The 27,847-nt window shown below is 38.7% G+C and overlaps 2 protein-coding genes across 4 annotated transcripts in view; both read left to right on the plus strand.

Annotated features, from left to right (window-relative positions):
- Positions 1–27,847, plus strand: part of LOC149565197 (uncharacterized) — a 75,168-nt gene that overhangs the window by 10,285 nt on the left and 37,036 nt on the right. The window lies entirely within an intron of this gene.
- Positions 10,019–17,636, plus strand: LOC149565198 (uncharacterized). Of its 2 annotated transcripts, none has more exons than XM_089818744.1 (6): positions 10,019–15,050; positions 15,205–15,421; positions 15,549–15,701; positions 15,840–16,240; positions 16,395–16,791; positions 16,910–17,636. In XM_089818744.1, exons 2-6 carry the CDS (start codon positions 15,208–15,210, stop codon positions 17,284–17,286), a joined length of 1,542 nt encoding a protein of 513 aa, XP_089674870.1. In that variant the 5' UTR covers positions 10,019–15,050; positions 15,205–15,207; the 3' UTR covers positions 17,287–17,636. The 2 variants fall into 2 exon arrangements, with proteins under 2 accessions (XP_089674870.1, XP_089674871.1); XM_089818745.1 differs by having other exon boundaries at positions 10,021–15,050; positions 15,239–15,421.

The following is a 27,847-nucleotide window of genomic DNA, read 5'->3' on the forward strand; positions in this document are numbered from 1 at the left end:
AAATATAGAACCTAGTCGACCTATTCAAGCCTTAATTCATGAAACTGCTGATATAAATGAAATATGGCACATAAGGTTAGGACATCTAAATTTCAAAACCTTATTGACTATGGAGAAGATGGTTACTGGTTTACCTAAGTTGAATAAAGATCATTCAAGCATATGCAAAGGATGCGCTCGGGTAAGAACACCAAAAGTCCATTTCATGATAGCACTAGAAAAACTAACAATGTTTTGGAATTAATCCACTCAGATTTATGTGGACCTATGTCTGTTCCTTCTCTTTGAGGATTCTAGTACTATATACTCTTTATAAATGACTTCTTTAGGAAAACTTGGATTTACTTCTTAAAGTGTAAAGAATTAGAAGAAATTCTTAAGAGATTTAAAGAGTTCAAGACCTTCACTGAAAACTTATCAGGACATAAAATTAAAATTCTAAGCACTAATAATGGAGGAGAATATACTTCAGATTTTTTTAAAGAGTTTTCTAAAGAAACAGGAATTAAGAGGGATATACTGTTCCTTATAACCCTCAACAAAATGGGGTAGCAAAAAGGAAAGCTATGATATTTGATCAAAATTTAGAATATTATCTTTGGGCAGAAGCCTCTTGTGCTGTTGTCTATATTCAAAACAAGAGTCCTTATTCCTACCTTAAAGATAAAACTCTTGAAGAAGTTTTTACTAAGGTTAAACCCCATATAAGTCATCTTAGGATTTTTGGGTGTCCTGTGTATATACATGTTCCTAAAGAAAAAATAACCAAGTTAGAACCCTCCGGAAGGAAAGGTATTTTTGTCGGGTATAGTGAAACATCTAAAACATATAGGATTTTCATACTTGGTCAGAAAAACATTGATCTTAGTAGGGATGTAATATTTGAAGAAGATTTAGCATTCAAAAGAGCCCTAAATTTTGAAGAAAATACTACTTCTAAGTTTCAGAAGGAGAACATTGAAGAAATTGAAATTGAAATTCAAGATTTTAATCTTGAGGAAACTCAAAATCCAAAGAAAAGACCACTTTGGGCCATTAAGACAGTAGAGGAAGCACAAGACTTCGCTACACCATCCTGAACCTTCAGAGAAAGCAAAAGATCCAAAAGAGTTTTTAGTTATGTGGCAAACATGAGTGATTTATTTAAATTAGAACCAACCAATATTTCAGATACTATTAAACATATAGCTTGGAAGGATGCTATGACGGAAGAATACCAATCCATCATTAAGAATGATGTTTGGGAAATTGTCCCTAGACTTGAAGGAAAATCCATTGTTTTTTCTAAATGGATATTTAAAATTAAGCATGCTGTTGATGGTAGCATTGAAAAATATAAAGCCAGATTTATAGCCAGGGGATTCTCTCAGAAAGAGGGAGTTGATTATGAAGAAACATTTGCTCCTGTTGCCAGATACACCTCTATAAGAGCAGTCCTAGCTATTACAGCATCAAAGGGATGGAAAGTACATTAGATGGATGTAAAAACAACATTTCTAAATGGAAAGATTATAGAAGAGTAATATTTGGAGCAACCCGAAGGCTTTGAAACTCATAACCCTAAAGTTTTTGTTTGCAGGCTTAAGAAAGCTCTATACAGGCTTAAACAGGCTCCAAGGGCTTGGTATGAAAGAATTGATAAGTGTCACCAGCTTAGGATTCTCCAAGAATGAAGCTGATCCAAATCTATATTATAAACGTGATAAAGATGATATGGTAATTTTGATACTGTATGTTGATGATTTACTAATAACAGCTGATGATCATCTTATAGATCAATGCAAGAAAAATCTAATCAGAGAATTCGAAATAAAAAATTTAGGATTCCTTCATTACTTCATAGGACTGGAAGTATGGCAGAATTCTGATAGCATCATACTTAATCAAGGAAAGTATACATTAGATATCTTGAAGAGATTTGGAATGTGGAATTGCAAGTCTATGTCTTCTCGAATGGAGGCTAATCTACATAAACTTAAGGAAGCAACAGCAAAATCACCTTCCATAGATTCTACTCTCTACAAACAGACGATTGGGTCCCTTATGTATTTGGTAAATACAAGACCTAATATTTGCTATGCTGTTAATGCCTTAAGTCAGTTTATGTGTGAGCCAAAGGAGATTCACCTAGTTGTAGTCAAACACATTATGAGATACTTACAAGGCACTCTTAACCTTGGGCTCAAATATGAGATAGTCGACTTGGATTTACATGGATTCACAGGCTCAGATTGGGGTGGAAGTGTTAAGGATAGAAAAAGTACTTCAAGATGTTGTTTAGTTTAGGATCAGCAATGATATCATGGATATGCCGAAAGCAATCATCAATAGCACAAAGTTCCACAGAAGCCGAATACATTGCAACAACAATGACCTCTCAGGAAGCAGTTTGGCTTAGAAAGTTACTTGTGGGATTATTTGGTCAAGCCATCAGTCTTACGATTATTCATTGTGATAATCAGAGTTCCATCAAGCTTTCTATGAATCCAGTTTTGCATGGCAGGTCCAAGCATATTGAAATTCCTTACCATTATGTTAGAGATATGGTAGACAGGAATACTGTAAAATTAAAATACATTTGTACTCTAGATTAGAGAACAGATATTCTTACCAAATCTCTCTCTCTCGAGTGAAGATAGATCACTTCAGAAAAAGACTTGGTATGGTTGAATTATGAAACATTATGTATTCTTTAAATTATTATTGATAATTTTTATTGTCAAGCTATTGACTGTTATGGGCTTCACCATTTGTATTCATTATTTAAGAGGTGATGATCTCTGAGATAATGAACACTTGTATAAAAGACATTATGAGAGATGGCAATCCCTTAGATAATGTGTGTTGATGTCAGTTTTGTACCAGTGCATAACATATAGCAATTGAATACTTGATATGGAATATCAAACACTCAACCCTCTCTTGAAAAGTAAATACTCATGAAGAACATGAGAGAACTCCAAGGTTCCTTACACTTGTGGATACTAACTTAGCTATATTAATGTGATTTGTTGGTTAATCACGTAGGTGGGCTTACGTTATCCATTCGAAGATAACTTGGTGGTACTTCGTTTTGCTTGACTTGTTCCTTTTCTCCTTGATCACTTTCACTTTCAACTATTACCACTAATTGCTTATTGCTCTACTACTACTACGCATTGTTGGTAAACAGATTGTTCTTCTTTTAATTCTTCTCTAAATTTGCCCAATTTGTTATAAAGAACAATTGCACGCAACAGTTGGGAAACTGTTTCTAAGAATATCTAGTTTCCCTCTGAATTAAGGTACAACTCCCTATGTGGAAAATCTTCAGTGAATTATGTCTCAAATCTAATCCCTACTGCAAATAAGTTCTTTACTAGAGAACAGTAAAGGAAAACCGAGATTCATCCAGGCAAGTGAAATCTCAGGTGGGATTTAAATGCAATATGCTGTGCTGTGATCTTCACACTCTTATGAATTTCTCAACAAAGCAATCATGATAGATGCAAATATGAAATGCAATGCAAGCTTAAGTATGCAGATGAAACAACTAATAGATACTTGTTGTGTTCGAACCCTCACAATCTTATGACTTCTGACGCACAACAGAATATCACAATGCTTAAGAAGAAACAGAATGGAATGCATATGAACGAAACACTTAATGGAAATATTTCCCACAAATAGTTTCAACTCTCTGATTGATTTACCAGTTTAATTAAAATGAAATAACAAAATGAAACTCTGTTCACTTAATTACTTCAACTTTACATTTAAGGAAATATAACATACAGAAGAAGAAAGCGGACAGTAAAGAAATGGCACAAAACTTAGTTGTCTCTGCAACAAGATTCACACCAAAAATTTGCCGACCCTTCCATTAATCATTTAACCTCATACATATAGAGATGAGAGATGACCGTTACAATAGGAATACCAATCGGTTCATCTTCTCAGAAGACAAATGGCAAGATGCCAATTTGTCATTTACAAAATTTACAGAATAAAACAAAAGAAAATGAAAAGGAGACATTATTTTGACTTCTTTCCCTTTTCCATTTTCGCTCTATATGCCCTGGCAGCAACTATAATAGGAATTAGCTCATCATTGCTAGACACGTGTACATTTGTGAATCTTAAGAGCCATTTTGAATGCTCTCGAGCTAATTCCTTTATAGAATTCATCTGACTTGTTAATTCTTCAGCTGCCACATGTATGCATCTGCTCAATGTCTGTAAATTTGTCATTCTGTTTTGACTATTAGGAGCGGTGCTTGACAGGTTACTCAAATATATAGAGAAGTTGTTCTTCATCACTTCTATTCCAATCAGAGCCTTTCCTTGACCACTAGTCTGCAGTTCAGAATGCAGTCCTTTCACCAACTCGAAAGCTCTATCCTGAGTCTTCTTTACCTTATCTTCCGTTTCCTTAAGCCCCTTTTCTGCTTCCTGAATCATCTCCTGTTTGAATTGCATGCCTTGAAGCCATTCAAAGAGGGGCTCATTACCTTTCTTCAGAATCTTCGCTTCAATTGCTTCTTTTGCCTTCATCTAAATGATCATCTTCAGAAGGGAAACACACTCTTCACATCTTCCTCTCTCTGTGGCCAGAGTATGTTGATTAGATGTGAGGTTATCTTTCTCAGTCTCTTGTTGAATGATAACATTTCCAATCTGATCAATCAACATAGCTCCATCTGAATTGAGCTTGTCAATCCATTCCTTCCCGATCTGACCGAAATGTCGACCCTTTTGCAGCTGGGAGATGAAGGCTTGTACTTCCTCTGCCGTGGGATTTTCAGCAGCAGGTACACCAGTAATAGTTGCCAATGGGACAACTAACTGCCTAATGAACCTCTTAAGCTCTTCTATCTCAGACTTCATTCTAATCTTTGACAACTTGAGATCCTCCAATTGATTTTCTATGATCTCATTACCCGATCTCCATAGGCCCACCTTTGTATCGTGCCTGGCTTCTCCAAGATCAATAGAATGCAGAGTAAAATCTCCAGGAGTCAGGTCTTCAATTCGCCCTGCCTTATTGGGTTTGGCAATCTCCATGGTCAGATGTCCTGTTTCTGGATCTTGTCCTAGAATTGACAAAGTTTTCTGCTTCTTGGCCTTCACCATGGAAAAACCAGAACGAACTGCCTGAGACACAATGTCCTTTGTAGGAACATTTTCATCCTTTCTTTTCCTTTTTCTTTCTAGTGTGTCTTCAAGCCAGGACTCTGTTCCAATTACCTTAGAAGCTGCTCCTAATGATTCGATGCTGAACATCTTCTTCTTCACTGGAGTCTTCACCATTGTTTCTGCGGAGAAAGGATTCTTTGAATCTCTAGAAAGGAGTCTAGATGAGCTTGGAGCTTTTTCCTCCTCTTGTGTTCCTCCTTCAGCCTTGTCCAATTCAGTGGATTCACTGCTACTAGAGTCTCCATCTCCAATCTCTACTACCCGAATTGGAGAATTAGGTGGCTGCAAAATGGGAGCCTTCTCAGATAGAATAGGGCTATGATGAGGAGATGGAGGTGGTGTAGTATGAGGAGAAGGGACAGGTGTATTCTGTGGAGATGGAGATGGGGAAATGTGAGGAATGAAGATTGGAGGAGAACCACTATCTTTTTCCTTATCAGTCTCTATTTCTTCAGCAGTAGACTAGGTCCCAATAACTGGCAGAGAGCCACCTTGACATGTCGGAGATATGGGAATGTTCTTCTCAGGTGGTTGATCTCCTCCTCCTGCAGGCATAACTGGTCCTTGAGTGGCTGCTATTGATACATTGGGTGTGGCACTATGAGAAGAAGTGGGAGTAGCAGCAGCTGGAGACTGTTGAGAAGCTTTGCCCCTACTTCGGCCCTTCTTGGCTGTCCACTCTACCCATTTTCCTGTTCTTTTGATGATCCTAGCCACCATAACATCGAGATCTTCATCTATATTAGTATAGGGCTCTGAACTCACTGGGGTATTTCTCAACTTTGTTAAATATGTATTGCTATACATATTCTGGCCATCATCCTCTAGCCCTTCTACATCCAAATTGATACCATAAGTCTTTACTTGATCCACCGTGAATCTAGCAAAGGCACGATCTCTACTCTCCAGCTCATTTTTACAATCTGCCCAGTAGTCCTCTATGGTCGTGATATGTTTGATCGTGCTTCCAATCTGAAGCACATCTCGAGCATACCCATTCTGGTCAAACATGGGTCTCAAAACTTCGTACTCTTGTAATTTGAACCTTCCTTCAAATGCTTTCACCATGTTCTTAGCATCTGACCTAGATTCATAGCTGTAAGCTCCAACCTTTATAGGGAATTCATATCCCTTCTTTCGCAGTCCAGCACTCAACGCGTTCACCTAGAGAGCTTGTCTCACGATCTCTATCAACACGATCATGTCATCCGGGTATCTGGGCATCTTCAAGGGAAACCCATCGAATGCTGCAAGACGCAAATAGGAGAAGGATGAGAATTGTATAAAGAAGCAACCAAACTGACTGATTACCGCCATTGCTTCTAGGCTGAATCTCCGCTCCGGACACCCTTGGAGTTCCCTACAAATTCTCATAGTGAACGCATCATTAACTCTGATAAAATCTGCATAACTGTTTTGTAGCTGCAAGCATGGATAAAATTCATAACTTTTAACATTTTCTGGCGCATCCTCAATTCTAGGAAGGCCTGGCCATAACTGTAAGGAAGCCAGCATATATATCAGGAAGGAAGACATATAAAATGAATTATAAAACTTGGCTGCACTGAGAGCCCTAGATAATTGCTCACTGACCTCAAATGCCCAGTAAATATACTGCGAATCCGAGCAAATAACTTGCATCAAGAAAAAGTATTGCTCTACAAAATTAAAGGCATCTACCTCACCTTTGAGTCGATGCAAAAGAACCAGAATATCCACAATCTCTGGCTTGAGATCAGTGCCAAACAGGGTTTTAGGGACCTTACTCTTAGCTCCCCTTGGTTTCTGGAACCAAGACTTCATGATTTCTTTCCTCCATACCATCTTTTTCAGGGAGAACTCTGACATAGCTCCTCCAACTGTTAATGTGGAGAACTCCTCACGTTCTGGGATTCGTAGAGAGTTCACCACTGCTTGCCTATCAACTGAAATCAATACACTCTAATCAGGCAACAGAATCTGCTTAGTGTCTGGATTGTAATGATTGATACATTCTACAATCAACTCCTGAGCTTGAACTGCCACAGGAAATCCACCTGCCTCCACCAGTCCACTCCCGCGAAGCTTCTCAGTAACAGGATGAATTGGTTCAGTCCTTATCCTTCTCTGAAAATCTAGAATATCATAGAAGCAGAGTGAAGTATCTGTGATGTTCTACCATGTTGATCGGACTCCACCCAAACCATCAAATCCAGAGAATTGAGCCATTTAATCAAACAGATGTAGACTATGAAACTTGAAAATGTAAATGATTGCGAGAAATAGCTTTGCAAGTACTGTATTAGCAATGTTCAATCCAACAGCATAACGATTCAAAGCAAGAAAATGGTAATTTGAAAATCGGTTATACTATTCTTTATATAGAAACCTCAATATACTCGTTAGGTTTTCAAGATCCGCGCCACACAAGCGAAATAAATGATCAATCCGTTAGACTGATGGTTATAACGGATTCCTCCATGTCTTTTCACTTTTCCGTTGGCTTAACGGTAACTTTCTTTATTACTGACTTACTTTCCTGTTTTAACCCTGTTTCGAAAAAACCAAAACGGAGTACTCCCTAGGGCGAAATCTGCTTAGCTAAATTCCACTTGAAACAACCTTATAATTCTAGCTAATTTGCTTCCATTTCTTCTCCAAATGTACCTTGTGATCATGCTCGCAGTTATGATTTTCAGTCAGATGCGGAAAATAGATTTCAAGGGTAGAAAACCCACCGAGGAGAAATCAGTTTCCATTTCTTCACTTTACCTTCACTTTAAGTTTTCGGAAAAACCAAAACGGAGTACTCTGTTGGTGGAAATCCGCTCAGCTCGATTATGCATTTAGACTCCTTTCCAGATGTGACTATTCACTTTCCTTGTATCCTTTAGGCTTCTTGTGATTAATTTGTTACATAACCAAGCTTGCAAGATTAATTTTCTGGACAATGTGGAAAATCGCCTTTGAAGGTAGAAACTCCACAAAGGAGAAGGCAATTTCCAATTTTCCGCGAAGCCTCCGTTTTGTCTTTTCTGTTTTAACTATTTCGCTTTAAGTCTTCGGAAAATAGAAAAAGTACTTTGCCAATGGAAGTGGGGCCCACTGACTTCCTTTACTTTCTTTAGTTATGCCTGTTCGGAAAATTGACTTCTTGGTGCGAAAGCTTGTAAAAGGAGAAGCTCTTTTTCAGTTTTCCGTGAATCTTCCTTTTACTCATCTTAATAGGTTTTAAATCATTCTCGTCGTTGAAACATCCCGAAATTTAGATGATCTTATGCAAAACATAACTCTTCCTTCTAAATTTCATCCTGTAGACTGCATTTACATTTCTGGTGGAGTTTCACCTTCCGACTACGAAAGTCCGTAGGAGGAGAAGTCAGTTTTGAGTTTTCCGCAAATGCCTTTTCTGATCACTTTGGCAATTTCTGAATGATTCCCATGCTAGAATATGATAATAATCAACTGACTTGTCCATAACTTCACTCACCTTTCTATTTTGAAATCTGCAAATCGTATTTATAACTCATTGCGGAATTTTACCTTCAAGGTGCGAAAGTCCGCAAAAGGAGAAGGCAAAACTGAAATTTCCGCCCCTTCATCTTTCTTCATATTCAGTCCAAATGATCTGCAAGTACATTCATCTGAGGTAGTATCCTTTGAGAATCTCCATCGAGTAAGGATCTAGACTACCCAAATGAACCATGACCATGAGAAAATCCACCCGGCTATACAATGTGCGAGAAGGGGGAAGGATGGAAACCCGATGGAGAAATTCATCACCTAAGGAGGGAAGACCTATTGACTTGACAGGACCAAATATGACGGAACTCCGATCTCCACTTTGCAAAATTACTATGGGATTAAAAGTAGGGCAACACACATAAAGCAATTAGCAAATAGGCGGGAATCCAACCAAATGAAAGCTTGCTAGCAATGCTACCTCCATTGGTGCAATGATTCTAAGGGATACTCTTAGGATTTTCACATTAACATCTATCTTCCAACCCAACTTGAAGTACAAATGAAAGATGAAATGCAAGTAGTACTTGGGAGCGATTGGATTAGATTACCACACAAGGCTTCCTAACAAGTCGCTAGGATGCTAGTGGCTTAGTTTGTGGATCCCTATCAAACATCCACTAATATCACCATACAACTATCCATCTATTCTTACTCTTTCTTAACAACTTTCTTGAAATAAAATCTACTTTAACAACTTCAATGGAATTTAAGTCTAACTATTGGAAGTAGAAACCATGCAATAACACCAAGTGTCCTTAATCACCATGCAAGACACAACAATGATAAGAGAAGCAATTTTGGTATTATCTTAAGCAACAATTTTTTTCAACCCTTTACAAATGCGAGCAAATGGCCTTATATAGGCACCAAAATTACAATGAGTGGCCAAGATTAAGAGGCAAAATCAAGGGCCAAGATTAAACCTTAGAACCCCTAATTAGGGTTACCATCATTCAACCAATTACATGATGGCACCAACTTTGTGGGCCAATGAGAAAATTACAATAATTTATCAGCCAATGAGAACATAGGACACTAGGCTTGATTTGATTGCATGCACAGGAAATTGCCACCTCATCAACCTTATCTTATAAATTTATTTAATTTTTAAGATGAGGTGAAGCCTTGGATGCTTGAGCTCGTCCTTAAAAACTTTCTCATCACCGCTTGAACTTGCTTGTACCTGATGTCTTGACCTTGAAAGGGTGAGGTCTCCATGCACTTGGGGTAATCTTGCCTTGGCCTCGGTGGCTTGCCCAGATGTGAACCTCCTTCATTATCCTTTTCTTCTTGCATTCTCATGGATGAACTTGTAGTTTGCAGATAAACTAGCATTGGCAGTGGTGTTTGAGACAACAGAGGTCCCGGATGTACCACAAGCTGATTTGTAGGTGTCTGTGACATAAGTTGTGGAACTGGATTGTTCAGATACCTAGCACTTGGGGGTTCCATTCCTTGTTGGCCCAATTGCTTCCCTATTTCAATTGCCTTAGTGTAAGCTCCATTCAACATTGTGGGAGTGGGATTCGGCTTCCTTGTAAACATAGTTGTCTGATTGTCTAAGGCATTATAATATGCTTCCAAAGCACTCACCTCCTGCATTGTGTAAGGGGCTTGCAATCTTGTGTAAGCCTTGTGGAAATGATTGTTGAAGGAACTTATTGATTCTTTATCGTGTCTCCTAATGTCCACAAACATCGTATGTAATTCCAATGGTGTTGTGGGCATGCCAAATTATCCAATAAATGCTTCCTTGAGCTGAACCCACCCTGTTATAGATGACACTGACAGATTGACGAACTTGTAATAATGTTCTTCCCCCAGTGAGTAAGGGAAATTCTTGCATGCTACATCCTCATGTTGAATCCTTCTGTTGCACAATGCATCTTCAAATACTTTGATATGCTCCTCTGCCATATTGTTGGGGTCATTAACAAAGAACTTGGAGCAGAATCTTGCCAGATTCTTTGGTAAGTCGTGATATTGTTGAAATGAAATGGGTGAGGCATTGTTTTGAATCCATGGTGGTTGAGCCATTGTTGCTTGATTTACTTGAGCTTGAACCGGGTGACTACTTGAGGAGCTAGCCAAACTTGAAGTATTAGCTACCCAATGATTCCTTGCTTTCCTGTGAAATTGCAACTCAACTAAATCCTCTTCTTGGTGTGGTGTAGATCGTAGTAACCTTTGCTTCATATTTGATTGTAATTTCTCAAACCTTTCGGGGGAGAAAGACCCAATTCTCCTATCCAACTTGACTACAATTCAGACCCGATTGATTTTCCTAATTTGAATTTTCCTCAAGAGTGGCCTGAGCTTGTCTTCGTGCTTTCCTTTCTCTTTCTAGCTTCCTTTTCAATTCTCTTTTACATTCCAACCTTTTCTGAATTCTCTTTCAATAGCTCATGTTTTCTTTTCCTCTTGATTCAATACGTCAACGGTATCCAGATACTCTCTAGTATTCTCACTTTCTTCTGAAGTCGTTGAGCACAAAGTAGCTATAATATGATCTTGAAGCGTTCCCCAAATTGCTCTAGGTTGATTTGATTTAGGAAGCACCATCCTTCATCATAGTTAAATATCGACAAGTCCTAAAAAAGAAACACTATCAACGCTCCTTCTAGTGCCAAATAATGTTGACGGTGTGACGATGGAGGGTATGTCCACTAATAATGCTTCTAATTTTCAAAGTTATTCCAAGAATGAATTCCAATGCAGCCCTCCTTCTAGCGCCAAGTAATGTTGATGTCAGTTTTGTACCACTACATAACATATAGCAATTGAATACTTGATATGGAATATTGAACACTCAACTCTCTCTTGAAAAGTAAATATTCATGAAGAACATGAGAAAAACTCCAAGGTTCCTTACACTTGTGGACACTAACTCAGATATATTAATGTGATTTGTTGGGTAATCACGTAGGCAGGCTTACGTTGTTCTTTCAAGGATGTCAGACTTTTGTTGTGATGGTGATGAAATCTAGCTTTGTAACGTATATGAGCACCAAATAATGTTGATGATAATGATGGAGGGTATGTCCACCAGCAATGCTTCTAATTTTCAAAGTTGTTCCAAGAATGAATTTCAACTACTACACTACTTGTTGCTTTACTTCTACTGCTACGAATTGAAAGATTAGCAAATGGAAGGGGATCAAATCTAATGAAAGCTTACCAGTGGCACTACCTCCATAGATTCAATGATTCAAGAGAAAAAAGACTAGATTACCACGCAAGGCTTCCTAACAAGCTGCTAGGATGCTGGTGGCCTAGTTTATGGATCCCTATCAAACATCCACTAATATCATCATACAACTATCCATCTATTCTTACTCTTGCTTAACAACTTTCTTGAAATAAAATCTACTTTAACAACTTCAATGGAATTTAAGTTTAACTATTGGAAGTAGAAACCATGCAATAACACCAAGTGTTCTTAATCACCATGCAAGACACAACAATGATAAGAGAAGCAATTTTGGTATTATCTTAAGCAACAATTTTCTTCAACCCTTTACAAATGAGAGCAAATGGCCTTATATAGGGGCCAAAATTAGAACCAACGGTACAGATTAAGAGACAAAATCAACGATCCAGATCAAATCCTAGAAACCCTAACTAGGGTTGCCACCCCATCGACCAATGAGAAGATGCCACTTCATCAATGGACCAATGAAAAAAAAGGAAAGGTGGCAACCAATAAGAAGGCACCAAAATGGTAACCAATCAGAATCAGACACCTATCCTACCCAAGAAGAAAGGAGAATTTGCCACTTGGGCTCATATCAAATGATCTTCTAATATAATTCTACCCTTTTCTTTCATCTTTTTAGCCAAGGCAATGATCTTGGCTAGCTTGTCATTGACTTTCTTCATGGGAGGGCAAGGCGTGTGTTGTTAGTGTAGTTTTTTATTTTTCCTATTTTGCTATGTTTTTTTTACACCTTTAATAATTTCGTTTAGGTTAATAAAGCATGTCTTATTAGGTGAATGGTTGTGAGGTGTCACCTTCCTACATGTGAGCATCCATTATCTATCTTGGGAAGATACTTTGCTATCTTTAGTCCAATAGATGGTTGCTCCTCATTGGTTGGTGTTGCCACCTCCTCCCTCTTCCTATCCTATATAAGCATGCTACCTGGCTTGTATTTGCATCTCTTGTTTTTGCATCCTCTTAATGCTATTTTGCTTCTAGCGTTTGCATTTCTCTTTTGGAGACTAACTCTGTGTTGCTATTTTGATTTTGTGTTATTTGCATTCATAGTTTAGATATTTATTCTTTGCACTAGTTTTCTGGGTTTTTAATCTTTTCAGATTCTAATATGGTATCAGAGCTTTTCTACGTGCAAGAGTAGATTTTAGTTTTCTTATTTGAGAGATTCAGGGGGGGGGCTAATAAATCTTATTGGAAATTTTTGAAAAATCCAGTATGCTCTTCTCTCGCATCTTCGTATAATCTTGAGAATCAAAAAAATTTGACAAAAACATTTTTAATCTCTAAGTGATTGCAACATTTCTGGTTGTTCCAACGCATCTAGCAGGCTTGAGAAAGTCAAATTTGGCTTTCATTTCACCGAGATCGGAGATAGTCATACAAGTTGCAAAACTGGGGTTTCAATCTCAAATCTAACAACCAACTTGCATATTTGGTGTTTTCAATCAATATTGCAGGTTCCAGCATGCCATTTATTGACTTAGGTAGTTGATTCAATCTTTTCATGACGTCTTTTGGTTGTTGGGGTCGTTTTTTGTTTGTTGGGGCCATTTTTTGTTGTTAAAGGCGTCAGATTTACATTACAACTACATCTTTTGTACATCAACAAGAGAAACGCTTTCTGGGTTTTGTTCACAACTCCGAAAAACCATCTGGGTATCTTTTAGATTTTGCATGCAATTTATATATTTTGTAGAATCGAACGCAGAAAGCTACAGCCATACCCCTTTCCGTTGGCAGTCGCAAATTTGAACGCAGTTTTCAAATGTCTCGTTCTTGCTCATACAGACTCCGATTTTGACAATTCTTGTTATGACCTTGGCTATTTTTTTGTGTTCTATCCACTAGTGAAGTTTTTTTTATTTTCATCAGGGTAACGTGACTCGCGGCGAGTCACGCGAGTCAGCGAGCCATGCTGACCTCGCCGAGTCACAATGACTCGTGACCCACGAGCGGCGAGTCACGAGGCATGACTCGCCAGTCACAAAGTGACTCGCCTGACGGTTGAGCTTGACTTGACCGCGGCAAACAAAAATTCGACCAGTAAAATATAATATTTTTGCAACTTTTTTTAATGTTTTTTTTTTACATTTCTCACTCATATAACCCTAAAAGGGCTCCCATAACAGTCTATAGTGAAAAGAAGAAAGAGAGAGAGAGGTAGAAGAGAAATAGAGTTTTCTTGTTTTGCAACCAGTTGAAAGGAGGAGGAGAAAAGCTTGCATTTGTGACATTGGAGCTTGCATTTAGATCATCAAGGAGTTTATAGGAGTTCTTCTCAACACTTCCCAAAACATTTGAAAGAGGTAAGACTTGATTGTTTAGATTTTGATGATTTTTTTGTCTATGCTTATGGGTTTTTTGCATTAATTTTTTTTTGTTTGTTTATGAGTTTTTTTATAACTTTAGATATTCATAAAATGCAATGTTAAAATGGTAATATTTGGTCTAAAATGTCTTATTGCAGCAACCTTTACATTTTTCTTTAATTAAGTCATAATGGCTTTTGGAGGTAAAAAACCCAAGCTCTCCAAAGGCAACAAAAAAGATGAGTGTTGGAAGTTCACCATAGAATTTCTTGGTAGAAAGAGAACTCAAACAAAATGCCTATTTTGCAAAACCATTAATAGTGGGGGGATAAATAGATTAAAATACCATATTGCTGGCTTACGTGGTCATGATATTGAGCCTTGTGGAGCTGCAACTGTTGAGGCTCAACGTTTTTATTATGTAGCCTTGGAAAAATATGAACAAGAAAAAGAATTTAAAAAAAACAATTAGAAGAGTCAGCTTAGATTGGTTCTAGTTCCCTTCCACGCTCATCTGCAAATGTTTCAGAGTCAGTAGGCTGTGTTGGAGAAGGTTCTTCTCGTCCCCCCTATCGTCTTAGTGCTTTTGTAGCTTGTGCTTCTTCTACATCTATTCCTTCCACTTCTAGTGATGCTACTGCTGCTGCCCCCTCTAGTAGTGCTGCTATTCTTCATCCTAGAGTCAGAAAATCTAGTAAGTTGGACAACTTTTTTGTACCATGTACCACTCCTGGTGCACAACCCTCACTTGGGAGCATGGGCTGGAATAGGGAGATACATGAAGCTAGAGTAAGAGCAATTTGCAAGTTTTGGTTTTTCTGCGACATTCCATTTATAGCAGCCAGGTACTTCAAGTTTTCAACTTCATTTATATTTGATTGTTTTACGTTTTAAGTTTTAAAATTTATAGTCAATTTTATACTTCTAACTTGATGTTGAAAATTTGAAATATGTTAATTAAAATGATTTTATAAATGTAATAGGACTCCTTATTGACAGGGGATGATTGATGCAGTTTCCATCTGTGGTGCAGGGTTCAAAGCCCCCACTGAAGATGAGTTGAGTGGCCCCCTCTTGCTAGATATGGTTGAGGAGATGAAACTTGAGTTGGAGGACCACAAAAAGATTTGGAGCCAAAAGGGGTGTACCATCATGACAGATGGATGGACAGATAGGAGGTCCAGAACCCTCCTAAATTTTCTTGTTTCTAGCGGAGGTAATTCATTATGCTCTACTTTTTGAAGTCTAAAATTTAATGTATACTATTATTAAATAACAAAAATTTTGTTTTATTGAGTATTCATTTTTGAATCATAATTATTTTGTTTAATTTTCACTTTCAGGATCCACCATGTTTTTGAGGTCCATAGATGCTTCCTCATGTGTGAAAAATGCAAAATTCTTATATGAGACTATTGAGGAGGTCATAAGAGAGGTGGGGGAAGACAATGTTGTCCAAGTGGTGACAGATAATGCAGCTAATTATGTTGTTGCAGGTAAAATTTTAATTTCTAACTTTCTAAGTTCTACTTCTAAAAAAATTGTTTTAGTTTTTCATTAAATTTTGAAAATTAAAAGTTTTTTGATACATCAAAAATTTTCATTGTTTACTAACTAATTTAAAATTGCTACAGGAAAACTATTGATGGAGAGACACCCAAAAATCTTTTGGACTCCATGTGCGGCCCATTGCATCGACCTCATGTTAGAGGATATTGGCAAGCTTGTATGGGTGAAATCATGTGTTACCAAGGCCAAAAATCTTTGTAAGTTCATCTATAATCATGCCTTGGTCCTCAACACTATGAAGAAATACACGAAGGGAAAGGAGTTGGCTCGTCCTTGTATCACAAGATTTGCCTCTAACTTTATCACACTAAAATCCTTGCTGAGTTCAAGGTTAGAGTTGAGGTGCATATTTGTTGGTCCAGAATGGAGTTCCTCCTCCTTTGCGAGCAGCCCTGCAGGGATAGATGCAACAAAATGCATTAATGATGATGATGATTTTTGGGAGCCATGTTCGAAGATTGTGGAGGTAATTTAAAATTTGAATTATAAATTTTAAAAGCTTAAGTCTTAAAATTTTATAAATTAATTTGTCTCATACATATTTTTGTTTTATTTTCATTGTGCAACTTTGCAAAGTTTCATCATTCACTAAATTGATTTTTTGTTTAATTGTTTTGTAGATCACCGAGCCCCTTGTAGCTCTCCTACGAGTTGCTGATGGTGAGAAGCCCTCTATGGGCTACATTTATGAGGGCATGGATAGGGTCAAGGAGACTATTAAGGCCAAATATGTAGGAGTTGAGGAAAATTATTGCCCTATTTGGGACATAATTGATAGGAGATGGAAAAATCAGCTTTATAAGCCCATCCATGCAGCAGCCTATTACCTCAATTCGGCATACCGTTTCTGTGATGATTTCAAGGCAGATGAGGAGGTTCTTAGTGGCCTATACACAGTGATATTGAAGATGTCCCTTAATCCCACAGATATATTGCTTGAGATGGATGCCTATAATAATGCATCAGGGCCCATTTTTTCAAGTCAAATTTGCAAAGGTCGTACAAAATTGCAGCCAGGTAAAGATTGCAGCTTAAGCCTTATACAATATAGTTTCTAAATTTCTAGCTTTAAACTTAAAGTTCAAATTTTGAAATGAGACTAATATTTTTTTGTTTTCCTTTTTTCAAAATTCAGATAGATGGTGGCAAATGTTTGGGCCTTCAACCAAAAACCTTCAGCAAATCACCATCCGCATTTTGAGCCAGCCAAGTAGCGCTTCTGAATGTGAGCGCAATTGGAGTATGTTTGAGCACATCCACTCGAAGAGGAGTAACAGGTTGTCTGTGCAAAAAATGAATAGTCTAGTCTTCGTGCACTACAACCTGCGCATTAGGATCAGGGAGATTTTGGATAGTGACACCTCTCCGATTACTCTAGAGGAGGTTGATCCAAAGTCTAATTGGATCATTGAGGCTACTGATCTTGTCTTTGATGATGAGGACCTACAGTGGCTTGACCAGGCAGATAGAGAGGGCCAGGTTGAGGCTGTGGCTATGGCAGCAAAGGACTAGAGAGCTCCAGTTGTTCCTAGTGGCATCTCACAGACATTGGCAGAGCCAGAGGCAGAGAGTACAGTTGATCCTAGAGGCACCTCACGAGCTGATGCTATGGCTACTGAGACATCCAGGACCTACCATAGACGCCTTACTAAGAGGCATTTTATAGATTACACTGAGCCTGAGCTTGAGGTTGAGGCTGAGGTTGGGGATGAGGATGAGGATGAGGATGAGGATGAGCCTGAGGATGAGGATGATGATGACTCCGACTAGGAGCCATAGCTGTAGACTTATAGTCTTGTTTTAACTTTTTGTGTAACAGTTTAACTGAATATATGATCAGCATTTGGAACATTTGAATTTGATGATCACTATTGAATCTTGATGTGTTGGATTTCATGATGCATAAATGATAATACATATACATTTTGATGGTTTGCATGGATTTATCTTAGTTTGACTTTAATTACTAGTAATATAGTATTTATTTTTAGCAATTTACCTTTGTAAGTTTGTAACTTTGTAGTATTGTACTTATGTAATCGATGTTTGACTTTTAAGTTTTAAGTTTTGAACTTTAAGTATGTGGCATGTGCATTATGATCAAATTATCTTCTATGTAATGATGTTATTGTGTCTTTACGCTTTATTCAATAATGGGTGCATGGAATGTTCTTTAAATCTTAAAAAATTTCAAAATTTCGAAGTTTTTTTCACTTTGCCAAGTCACCGCCGAACCGGGTCACGAGGCAGAGTTGGGTCACGAGTCAAGTTACCCTTGCCGAGTCTGAGCCGAGTCCGAGTCTCGTTACACTGATTTTCATGCATAAATTTTTCAGAAATTGCAGATTCTTGGCCGTAACTGTGCACAGTTCTCGTTTTGGAAACTTTGAAGGATCATAACTTTCTCATATGACCTCGTATCGAGGCGATTCTTTTTTTGAAAGTGCGTGATTTTTCGAGTAGATCACAGTGGTGCTATTTGTTTCCTTGATTATTGTGCCTAAGTTTCACTTTCAGCATATGCTCTTCATGAGGGTTTGTAATGCATTGAAATTAAGACCACTAAGTATTTCTTTCTAGTGGTAGTTGTAAACGCACTAAAATAAAGTGCCAAATCATTTTTTTTTGGGAGGGGTTCTTTGATTGAGTAAAAAAAAAGGGGGGGGCATTGTCGTGGCTAGGTTCTCTTCTTTTTAGCATTTCTTCTCTACATTTCTTCATCATGGATCAAATAAATATGCCCATCCTAACTCCATACAATTACTTTGAGTGGAAATCACGCATGACAATTCACTTAAGGAAAGCTAGATTAAATAGGATAACTATGGGACTTGAAATTGAACCTGATAAAGATGAAGATAAGTCTAAGTGGTTTAACAAATGTGATGAGGCATATGGAACATTGTGTTTATCTGTTTCTCTCGATTTGCTATTTCACATTGAGTCTTTGGATACACCAAATGAAATATGGACAAAGCTAGAAACACTATTTGGCACACAAGATTCAATTAGGGGTCATATGTTGGAAAATGAATTAATTAGTTTAAGTGCAGACAATTTCAACACAATCCAAGATTTTTTCACCAAATTGAAATCACTAAGGCTGCAATTAAAACAATGTGGAATTGAAAAGAAAGATGAACAACTGATTCTTAGTATTCTCTCTAAGCTAAGTTCAAAATATTCTATGTTTGTCTCTACCTTCTATGCTACTAAGGCTGCACTTGGTACTCAATTCACCATGCCATCTCTAGATGATTTTGTTGCCAATCTCACTCGAGAACAAGACAAGCTAATTTAGATGGGCACTCTTAAGTCCTCTAAGTCACATGCCTTAACAACCAACCAAGGCACAAAAGAACAAAAAGGACAAAGTAGTAACAACAATAGTAAGGACGAGAAACGAAATAATAGTGAGGAAAAGAAGGATCAGATACCAGTTGCTTCAAAAGCAACTATTGATACCTCATCCTCTAAAGGTGATAAGCCTAAGAAAGAAAAAGTTAAATGTGCCTATTGTAAAAGACCCGGTCATATGATGAACATAAATGTTTGAAGAAACAAATTGATCACTTGACATACATTCTTGAGAAGAATAATATTAGTGTTCCTGAGTCTATCAAACAAAGTTCTAATGAAGAGTCTAACAAGGCAAAAGAAAACAACAAGGGGAAAGGAAAGGGCAAGGCTCTTGTTGCAGTTGCTTCCTCACCATCCACTTGGGTTCTTGATTCGGGTGCTTCTCACCACATGGCTTCATCTAAGGAAGAACTTGCATCCTTGGAGCCATGTACTATGCCTTCTATTTTGATGGGTGATGACACTCCTGCTGAGGTGTGTGGGAGAGGGTCTGTTGATGTGGGGGATGGCACATTTCGTGATGTTCTTTGTGTACCCTCATTATCAACTAATCTCCTATCAATATACCAGATCACTCACACAGGTTCAGGCAAGCAGGTTGAGTTCACTTCTGATTCAGTGGAGATACGTGAGTTGCATAGTGATTTTGTAGTTACAGTTGGGAGAGCAGATCATCAGTCACGACTCTATCTGTTTTCTCACTTTGTTCCTGATCCTCCTTCATCTGTTTTGCTCACTCACTCTAATGATGTGAGTAAATTATGGCATGAGCGGTTTGGCCATCTTAACTTCCGCTATTTGCATCAGCTCAACCAACAGAGCATGGTCACAGGGTTGCCTTTGGTTCAATTCTCAGGAGGTGTTTGCCAAGGTTGCATTTTTGGTAAGCATCCTAAGGAAAAGTTTGACAAAAGTAAGGAATGGAGAGCTTCACAAATACTAGAGTTAGTTCACAGTGATTTGGCTGGTCCATTTCAACATCCTTCTTTCAGCAAGGCCCGATATGTCCTCACATTCATTGATGACCTTTCTCGATATACATGGGTGTACTTTCTCAAATAGAGTTAGAGGTATTTGATCATTTTCAAGAGTTCAAAATTTTTGTAGAAAAGCAACCTGGGAAAGCCCTCAAGGTTTTGCGCACAGACAATGGTGGTGAGTATGTCAACCATAGGTTTGAAAGATTTTGCACTTCAAAGGGGATTGATTTACAGCATTCAGTTCCATACAATCCTTAGCAAAATGGTGTTGCAGAACGGAAGAATAGATCTTTGAAGGAAATGGCAAACTGTATGATTCACTCTAGATCTCTTGCACCACAGTATTGGGCAGAAGCCATTAACTGTGCTTGTTATATCCAGAACCGTGTTCCTCACCGAGCTTTGAAGGGAGTTACTCCTTTTGAAGCTTGGAGCGGTCGGAAACCATCAGCTAAGCACTTTCGAGTTTTTGGCTCCCCTGCATGGGCCCACATTCCTACAAAGAAACGTAAGGCCTTGGATCCGCAAAGCAGACCTTGCATATTTGTAGGTTATTTTGATGGTGTGAAGGGTTATCGGTTGTTCCACCCTACTACACATGAGTTATTCATTGAGAGGAGTGTTCAGTTTGAGGAGGGATCTTCAAGCTCGCTTTCTATTACTTCTCCAACTCCTTCTACCTTGACATTAGAGTCACTTGGAATACATGACAGATATTTTGATGAGTCAAATTCGCCTGAACAGTCTTCTACCTCTACTTCTGATCCAGAAAGTGATTCAGAGAATTCACCTCCTTCCTCTCCTAGTCATCATTCAAAGGTTAATGATTCCCCTCTAGATTCTCCATCTTCCTATCCACTTTGGGCTAGACAGACCTTACAGTCTGCAGGTGATTGGGTTGGGGATCCATCAGACACTAGGCGAGCTCATTCACAATTCCAGGATGCTCCACATGTCTTCATTGCTACTGCCTCAGAGCCACAGTCCTTTCATGAGGCTTCTGGTATTCCTGAGTGGGATACAGCTATGCAGGTGGAGTATAGTTCCTTGATGAGGAACCACACTTGGGATCTTGTCCCTCTTCCTAAAGGAAGAAAACTTGTTCGATGTAAGTGGATCTATCAGACAAAGTTTGCAGCAAATGGGTCAGTTGACAAACACAAGGCTCGCTTGGTCGCCAAAGGATTCCCCCAGGTTCTTGGGATTGACTACTCTGAGACTTTTGCGCCAGTTACCCGAATGAATTCCATTCGAATTGTTCTTGCCAGTGCTGCACCTAATTGTTGGGAAGTACATTAGATGGATGTGAAGAGTGCTTTTCTTCATATTGACCTTCATGAGGAGATCTACATGGCGCAGCCACAGGGCTTCCTTCAGGATTCTTCACTTGTGTGCCATCTTCGGATGTCTCTATGGCCTCAAATAGGCTCCTCGGGCCTGGTATGCCAAGATGGACTCCTTCCTTCTATCAGTTGGGTTCACTCAGTGCCATCCTGATCCTAATGTCTACATTTTGCAACAGGGTGATTCACTTCTATTTTTGGTTTTGTATGTTGATGATTTGCTGATCATAGGAAGTTCTTCACCCACCATTAAGGCTATCAAAGTGGCCCTTCAAGATAGTTTTTTGATGACTGACTTGGGCTTGTTGCATTACTTTCTCGGGATTGAGATCCTTCAGTCTCCTTCTGGGATCACCATCACACAGTCCAAGTATGCTCTAGATTTACTCTCGAGGTTTCATATGGCTGACTGTAAGCGTGCTCCGACTCCCTTCTTTCCGGAGTCAAACTTGAGGCTCAATGTTCTTCTCCACTTGTTGATGGCACTTTGTACTGCCAACTTGTTGGGAGTCTCATTTATCTGACTCATACGAGACTTGACATCTCCTATGCTGTAGGAATGGTCTCTCGATTCATGCAGGAGCCCCATGAGCTGCACTGGAAAGCAGCCAAGCGGATCCTTCACTACATTTAGGGTTCTCATAGTTGTGGGATTCACTACACAGCAGGTATTGAGCTTGATTTGGTGGGCTACACAGATTTAGATTGTGCAGGTGATTTTGAGGATCGCAAGTCTACTTCAGGGTATAGCTTCTCACTTGGGTCAGGTCCTGTTTGTTGGTCGAGCAAAAAGCAATCTGCTTTTGCTCTATCTTCTACTGAGGCTGAGTATCAGGGGGCTGTAAATGCCGCCACTGAGGCCATTTGGCTTCAACATCTTCTCACTGAGTTTGGTATCCAGATTAGACAACCATCAATCATATTTTGTGACAACTAGAGTGCCATTCAGATCTCATGGAATTTGGTTCATCATCAGCAGACCAAACATAGAGGTCCACATTCACTACATCCGGGAGCTCATCCATGGTCATGTCATTGACCTTTGCTATTGTCTGACTTCCGAGCAAGTTGTTGATATCTTCACCAAACCCTTCACTGAGAGCAAGTTCCTTCATTTGCGAGCTTTGCTAGGGGTGCGGGATGCTTCATCTTTTGGGGGGGCCTCTTCCTCTCACTCGGAGTCTTGACTTTTTTTTGGGGGTCTCTTTTCTGTCTCTTTTGGGAAATCTTATGTACATGGGTACCCCATCAGGCTTGACTTGCCGGGACCCATTTCTACATCCACCTAAGCTTCGCTTATAGGGGGTGTTAGTGTAGTTTTTTATTTTTCCTATTTTGCTAGGTTTTTCCTACACTTTTAATAATCTTGCTTAGGTTAATAAAGCATGTCTTATTAGGTGAATGGTTGTGAGGTGTCACCTTCCTACATGTGAGCATCTATTAGCTATCTTGGGAAGATACTTTGCTATCTTTAGTCCGATAGATGGTTGCTCCTCTTTAGTTGGTGTTGCTGCCACCTCCCTCTTCCTAGCCTATATAAGCATGCTACCTGGCTTGTATTTGCATCTCTTGTTTTTGCATCCTCTTAATGCTATTTTGCTTCTAGCATTTGCATTTCTCTCTTGGAGACTAACTCTGTGTTGCTATTTTGATTTTGCGTCATTTGCATTCATAGTTGAGATATTTATTCTTTGCACTAGTTTTCTGGGTTATTAATCTTTTCAGATTCTAACATGTGCTTCATCTTGAGCTCAACTGAATTCATCATGTTGCTCGCTGTGTGCAGTGTCTTCTCATGATCCTTCTCATACTCTTTCACAAATCCAATAAAGGCACCGAGGGAGGTGACGGTGCCCAAATGCTTCTTCTTGATGGCAACCTTCCCCAACTCATCCAATTTCGGCCCAAACTTTGTCTCATTGATGTCCTCCTCTTTGATATCTTCAAAATCAAGTGCAACCCCAACATCACCCATCATGGTTGAAATGGAAGTGTCAACGCATGGGCTGTGCTGTGCAATCTCATTCTGTATCTCCTCAAGTATCCTTAATTTGATGGTCAAGGCAACATACCAAGACTCCACCGTACTCATTCCTCCTTCGTCCACCAACTTGGGTCTTTCCAAATATCTCTCCGGTAGCCCAATAAATGCATGTAGCCTGGAAATGGCTAAGTCCTTAACTGGAAGGAAATCCTTCCATTCCCCTTCAAATGTTCTGAATTTGTCTTTAATAGCCACTAATGACCTGAATGTTGAGATAAAAGAAGGCAAGAAATTTTTCTCATCTTGAATTATATCACTGATCCAATCTTTGATTTTGCACAGCTGAGTCGACATCTCTTCTATGTTACTCCCGCTGTTTTGCGGAAGGGTTGCTTGATGCAACTGTTGGATAGGTAGGCAATCTCTCCAATACTTGTTTTCAGTCTCTAATTTTACAATCCTCTTGTTTGCCTTCCTCAACCTTTCTCTAATTGAAACCATGCCTTCTTGGATCTCCTCACACTCCATGTCATCTGTGATTCTTCCCAAGTTATGCTCTACTATCTCACACTCCTGGGCTACAATCTCATCCACTGCCTTGCTAACCTTTGGTATAGCAATTTGAACTTTTCGGTGACCATCATCGCTCCTAATTACCTTTGCCATTGTTTTTGCAATTTGATTTTGTTTCTCACTATCTTCCTTTTCCACTAACCCTTGAATATCTTCAACTATTCGGACAATCACCACCTCGCCTCTTGGCATAAGAAGTCACCACCTCGCCTCTTGGCATAAGCATTTTCTTTAACCATAACAATGTAGTGCATCTCCCCAAATCTAGATTGGTTTGACTAGCAAAGCATCACCAACGGCCTTAGGTGCCTGGCTTACTTCCTCAATATCAATTGGCCTATCCTCTTCTTCACTAGTGACTGTCATATCATCTCCATGTTGGCTTTCTGAGAGAGAAAAGTATTTGGTACTGTCACTATAACCACTTGATTCCGAATCAGAGCTCATCTCTATCGAGACCCTTTGTCCACTTGTATTAACCCCTTGCTCCTAGCCTCAATTATGCTCTTCCTTGACGGTGCTGCATTATGTCTCTTTGCTAGAGGCTCTTGATGTTCTTTACTTTTCTCAACCTCCAAATTTCTCTTCTTGCTCTTAACTGCTCTTTGTTGTTGGCTACTGCCCCCACCTTCTGTCCGACTGACTCTGCTGGATCTTCTTCCTTTGGTTTCATATTCCCATAAGTAAGGCGTACCTTCCAACTTTGTAATTGCCTTAACTTCTCATTGTACCATGACTTAGTGTCTAGATCAACTGTCCTTGTAACTGCCTTTAAGGAAGGATCCTGATGATCATCCCAATCCACTGGACCCAATTTTGTTCCATCCATTGTATCATAATCTTCCCTTAGCACATTTTCATCATCTTCCAGTTGATTAGGAATATCAAGGCCTCTCCATTTGATTGCCCTCATCATGCCCACTGACAAGCTTGAGAAAGCTACCTTCCTCACATAAAAGTCATCCTGTGCATTGGCCCAAAAATTTTCTATAGTAGGAATATGTTTGAATGTGTTTCCATGAGATGCCTTGATAAGACCATTAAGATTGAATCCTTGTCTTACTCTATACCATCCTAGATGATACCATTCTAACTCCTCCTTCGTAGCTGCAAAGACAACAGGATTGGGGCAAGTATCATTGCCTATTCCAAATGAGAAGGTAATCCCTATCTCACCTTTAAGTTTCATCATCTTGTCATAATGTTCAAGTTGCCTAGCCAACTCCATCAAAACTATCTTGTCAAGTGGGTACCTTGGAAGTCTCTTGGGACAAACTGTACTTCCTACTACTCTAATATATGTGAATTGCGAAAATTGGATGAACCAACTCCCATACTTCTTAACTTTTGCTTCCGCTTCTATTGAGAGCCTCCTAGTAGGTGTCCCTTGTAATATTCTTACCGTCTTCATGGCAAAGGCTTCATAAAAATCTTATAATCTTTGGTGTTGTGCAAATGAAGCTGTCGATAACACTCATGCACCAAACATTGCCTCGGCCCATTGCCAAGCACTCCAAAGGTCTTAAGTCCAGGATGTTCATATAGTTTTGCAATCAAATAGAAAAGATAGGACCCTATTTAGAATTGCTTTTGAATTTGTATTGTCCTTAGTTGCAACTCTAAATTTTCACTTATAATTCTAGCCGAATCGAATTTTATCTTTCCATTTTCAATTTCATCAATAAAATAATACATCCAGTTCTCAATTTTCATACCTTGCGCTACGCCCATGATTCGGCTGAGAAGCACAATAAGGTCGCCATACCCTAATTTAAAATCTGACTTGGTGAGCTTTGATGACTTGGTAACTCCCTTCTTGCCCTCATGTAACCGATTCTGCTTTAGATGAATGAAGTAGGCCTCTTGATTATCTTGAAAGAACTTGGTTGTTTGATCCATCATTACCATTGTCATGCCTTTATGTTGGGAAATATCGAATACTTCTTCGACCACTTGTCTGCTGATGTTAGCCAACACTCTCTTCCCTTCGTAAAAAATGGACTTGGTTACAATGTCAAACTAGGATGCACACTCCATTACCAATTTCGGACAAGGCAAGGTAGGAGAGAAAGTCGCCGTGTGTACAATTCCGCTCTTGTAGATCTTCTTTGCCATGGGGGATTGTCCTTCTTTCAATCTATCCTTCAACTATACCATGTTCACCATGCTGATATTGGTATCACTTATTCACCTCACTTTTGAGAAGAAGGTGGTCTTAGGCATCATGTCTTCCTTGTCTTTTTGGTATTCATTCCCTTTGGATTCTTGCTTGCACTAAAATCCACCATCCTAAACATTTATTTCTGCCTCTTTGTTCTAAATGATATGGACTACACTTATCAATCTCCAAACTCCTTTCTATCAATGGAATCTAACTTATTTTTGCCTCTCCAAATCTTATTTGTACACTTATCAATCTCCAATCTTCAATCCTAAGGGTGGGACTAACACTTATTTCTGTCTCTTCGTTACGTTGGGATGGATTACACTTATATCTCACAACTTCAATCCTAGAGTGGTCTAGCTTATTTCTGCCTCTCCAAGTGTCCTATCATGAAATCTACACTTATATCTCCCAACTTCAGCCCATCAATGGAAATGATGAAGTGGATGATGAATAGTGCAAGAAGAAAATAAGGGAAATGAACCAAGCAAGAACAAGGAATAAAATCTGCCTTTAAAACTAATCTTCACCTCTAAAGATGAATGAAATCCTACTTTAAATCTGCCTTCTACCAACAATCGGGCCTCTTCAAATTCAAATCTGATCTCAGAAATTTCAGCCCTCCTCCAAAATGTGATGCCATAGCAAATGGATTACTTGCAAAAATCTGCCCCTTTAATCAAATTTCGACCTCCTTGCCAAAATTGCCCAACTTGAAGGAAAATCGCTGCCCGAAGGCAGAAAAGTTTGCTCCAAATCAGAATTTTGACCTTTTAAATTCGCCCACAATTACAAAAGATCATATCTCAAATCGCCTTGCCTCTCCATCAAACAAAATCGACATAGGTGGAGGAAAAATTCGCTGCCCTAGGATACAATCAGACCCCAAAAATCACTCAATTTTTTTGCAAAAATCAGATCTTCACCTCCAAATTTGCCTTAGGGCAGAAATCGCCCATGATCTAGGAAGACATCGCTGCCCAAAAAATGGAAAATCATATTCTCAAAAATCACCGTCAAGGAGAAATTCGCCCAACTGGAGGAAAAATCACTCAACCAAGCAAGAGGAGTGGAAATGAATGAGGAAATAAGAGGGGGGAAGCTTCTTCTTATATCCTCCTATTGACCTCCAGAGTGGGCCGACCTGCCTGGAGGGAAACAAAAAGTTAAGTTAGTCTCCCCAAAATGGCCCAATTTTAAATAAAACATGAAAATAACTATAAACCCCATAGCGAAATTGACCCTTTTAATTGCTAGTTTGATTCAGAATTGCAAAATAAAAATAAGGTAAGCCTAGGGGATGTCAAAAATTTTATTTAACAACATTTTGGCAATTAAAATATCATTAAAATCGAATTGAGCAAGCCAAAAAACAATTTTCAATTCCAAATTACCAATTTCTTTTAATATTTCTAAAATCCTCTAGGCAAAATTTCAACCAAATTAATGAGATTTTGCAATTTAATCCAATTTTAATTTTGCAATACAATTTCAATTTTTTGACAAAATAAATCCTTCTCTTGGAAATCAAAATTCAAACTCTAAATTCAATTTCACTATCAAAGTTTCTTTTCATCGAAAATTCTTCAAGATTTCCAAAACAACTAAGCTCATAAATTTATTTTGAAAATGCTTAAGCTTATACAATTATATCAAATTTTCAAAAATC

Source organism: Cupressus sempervirens, chromosome 3 (genome assembly GCF_028749045.1).
Source record: "Cupressus sempervirens isolate cs-2001-9-10 chromosome 3, ASM2874904v1, whole genome shotgun sequence".
In the NCBI taxonomy this organism is placed as follows: Eukaryota; Viridiplantae; Streptophyta; class Pinopsida; order Cupressales; family Cupressaceae; genus Cupressus; species Cupressus sempervirens.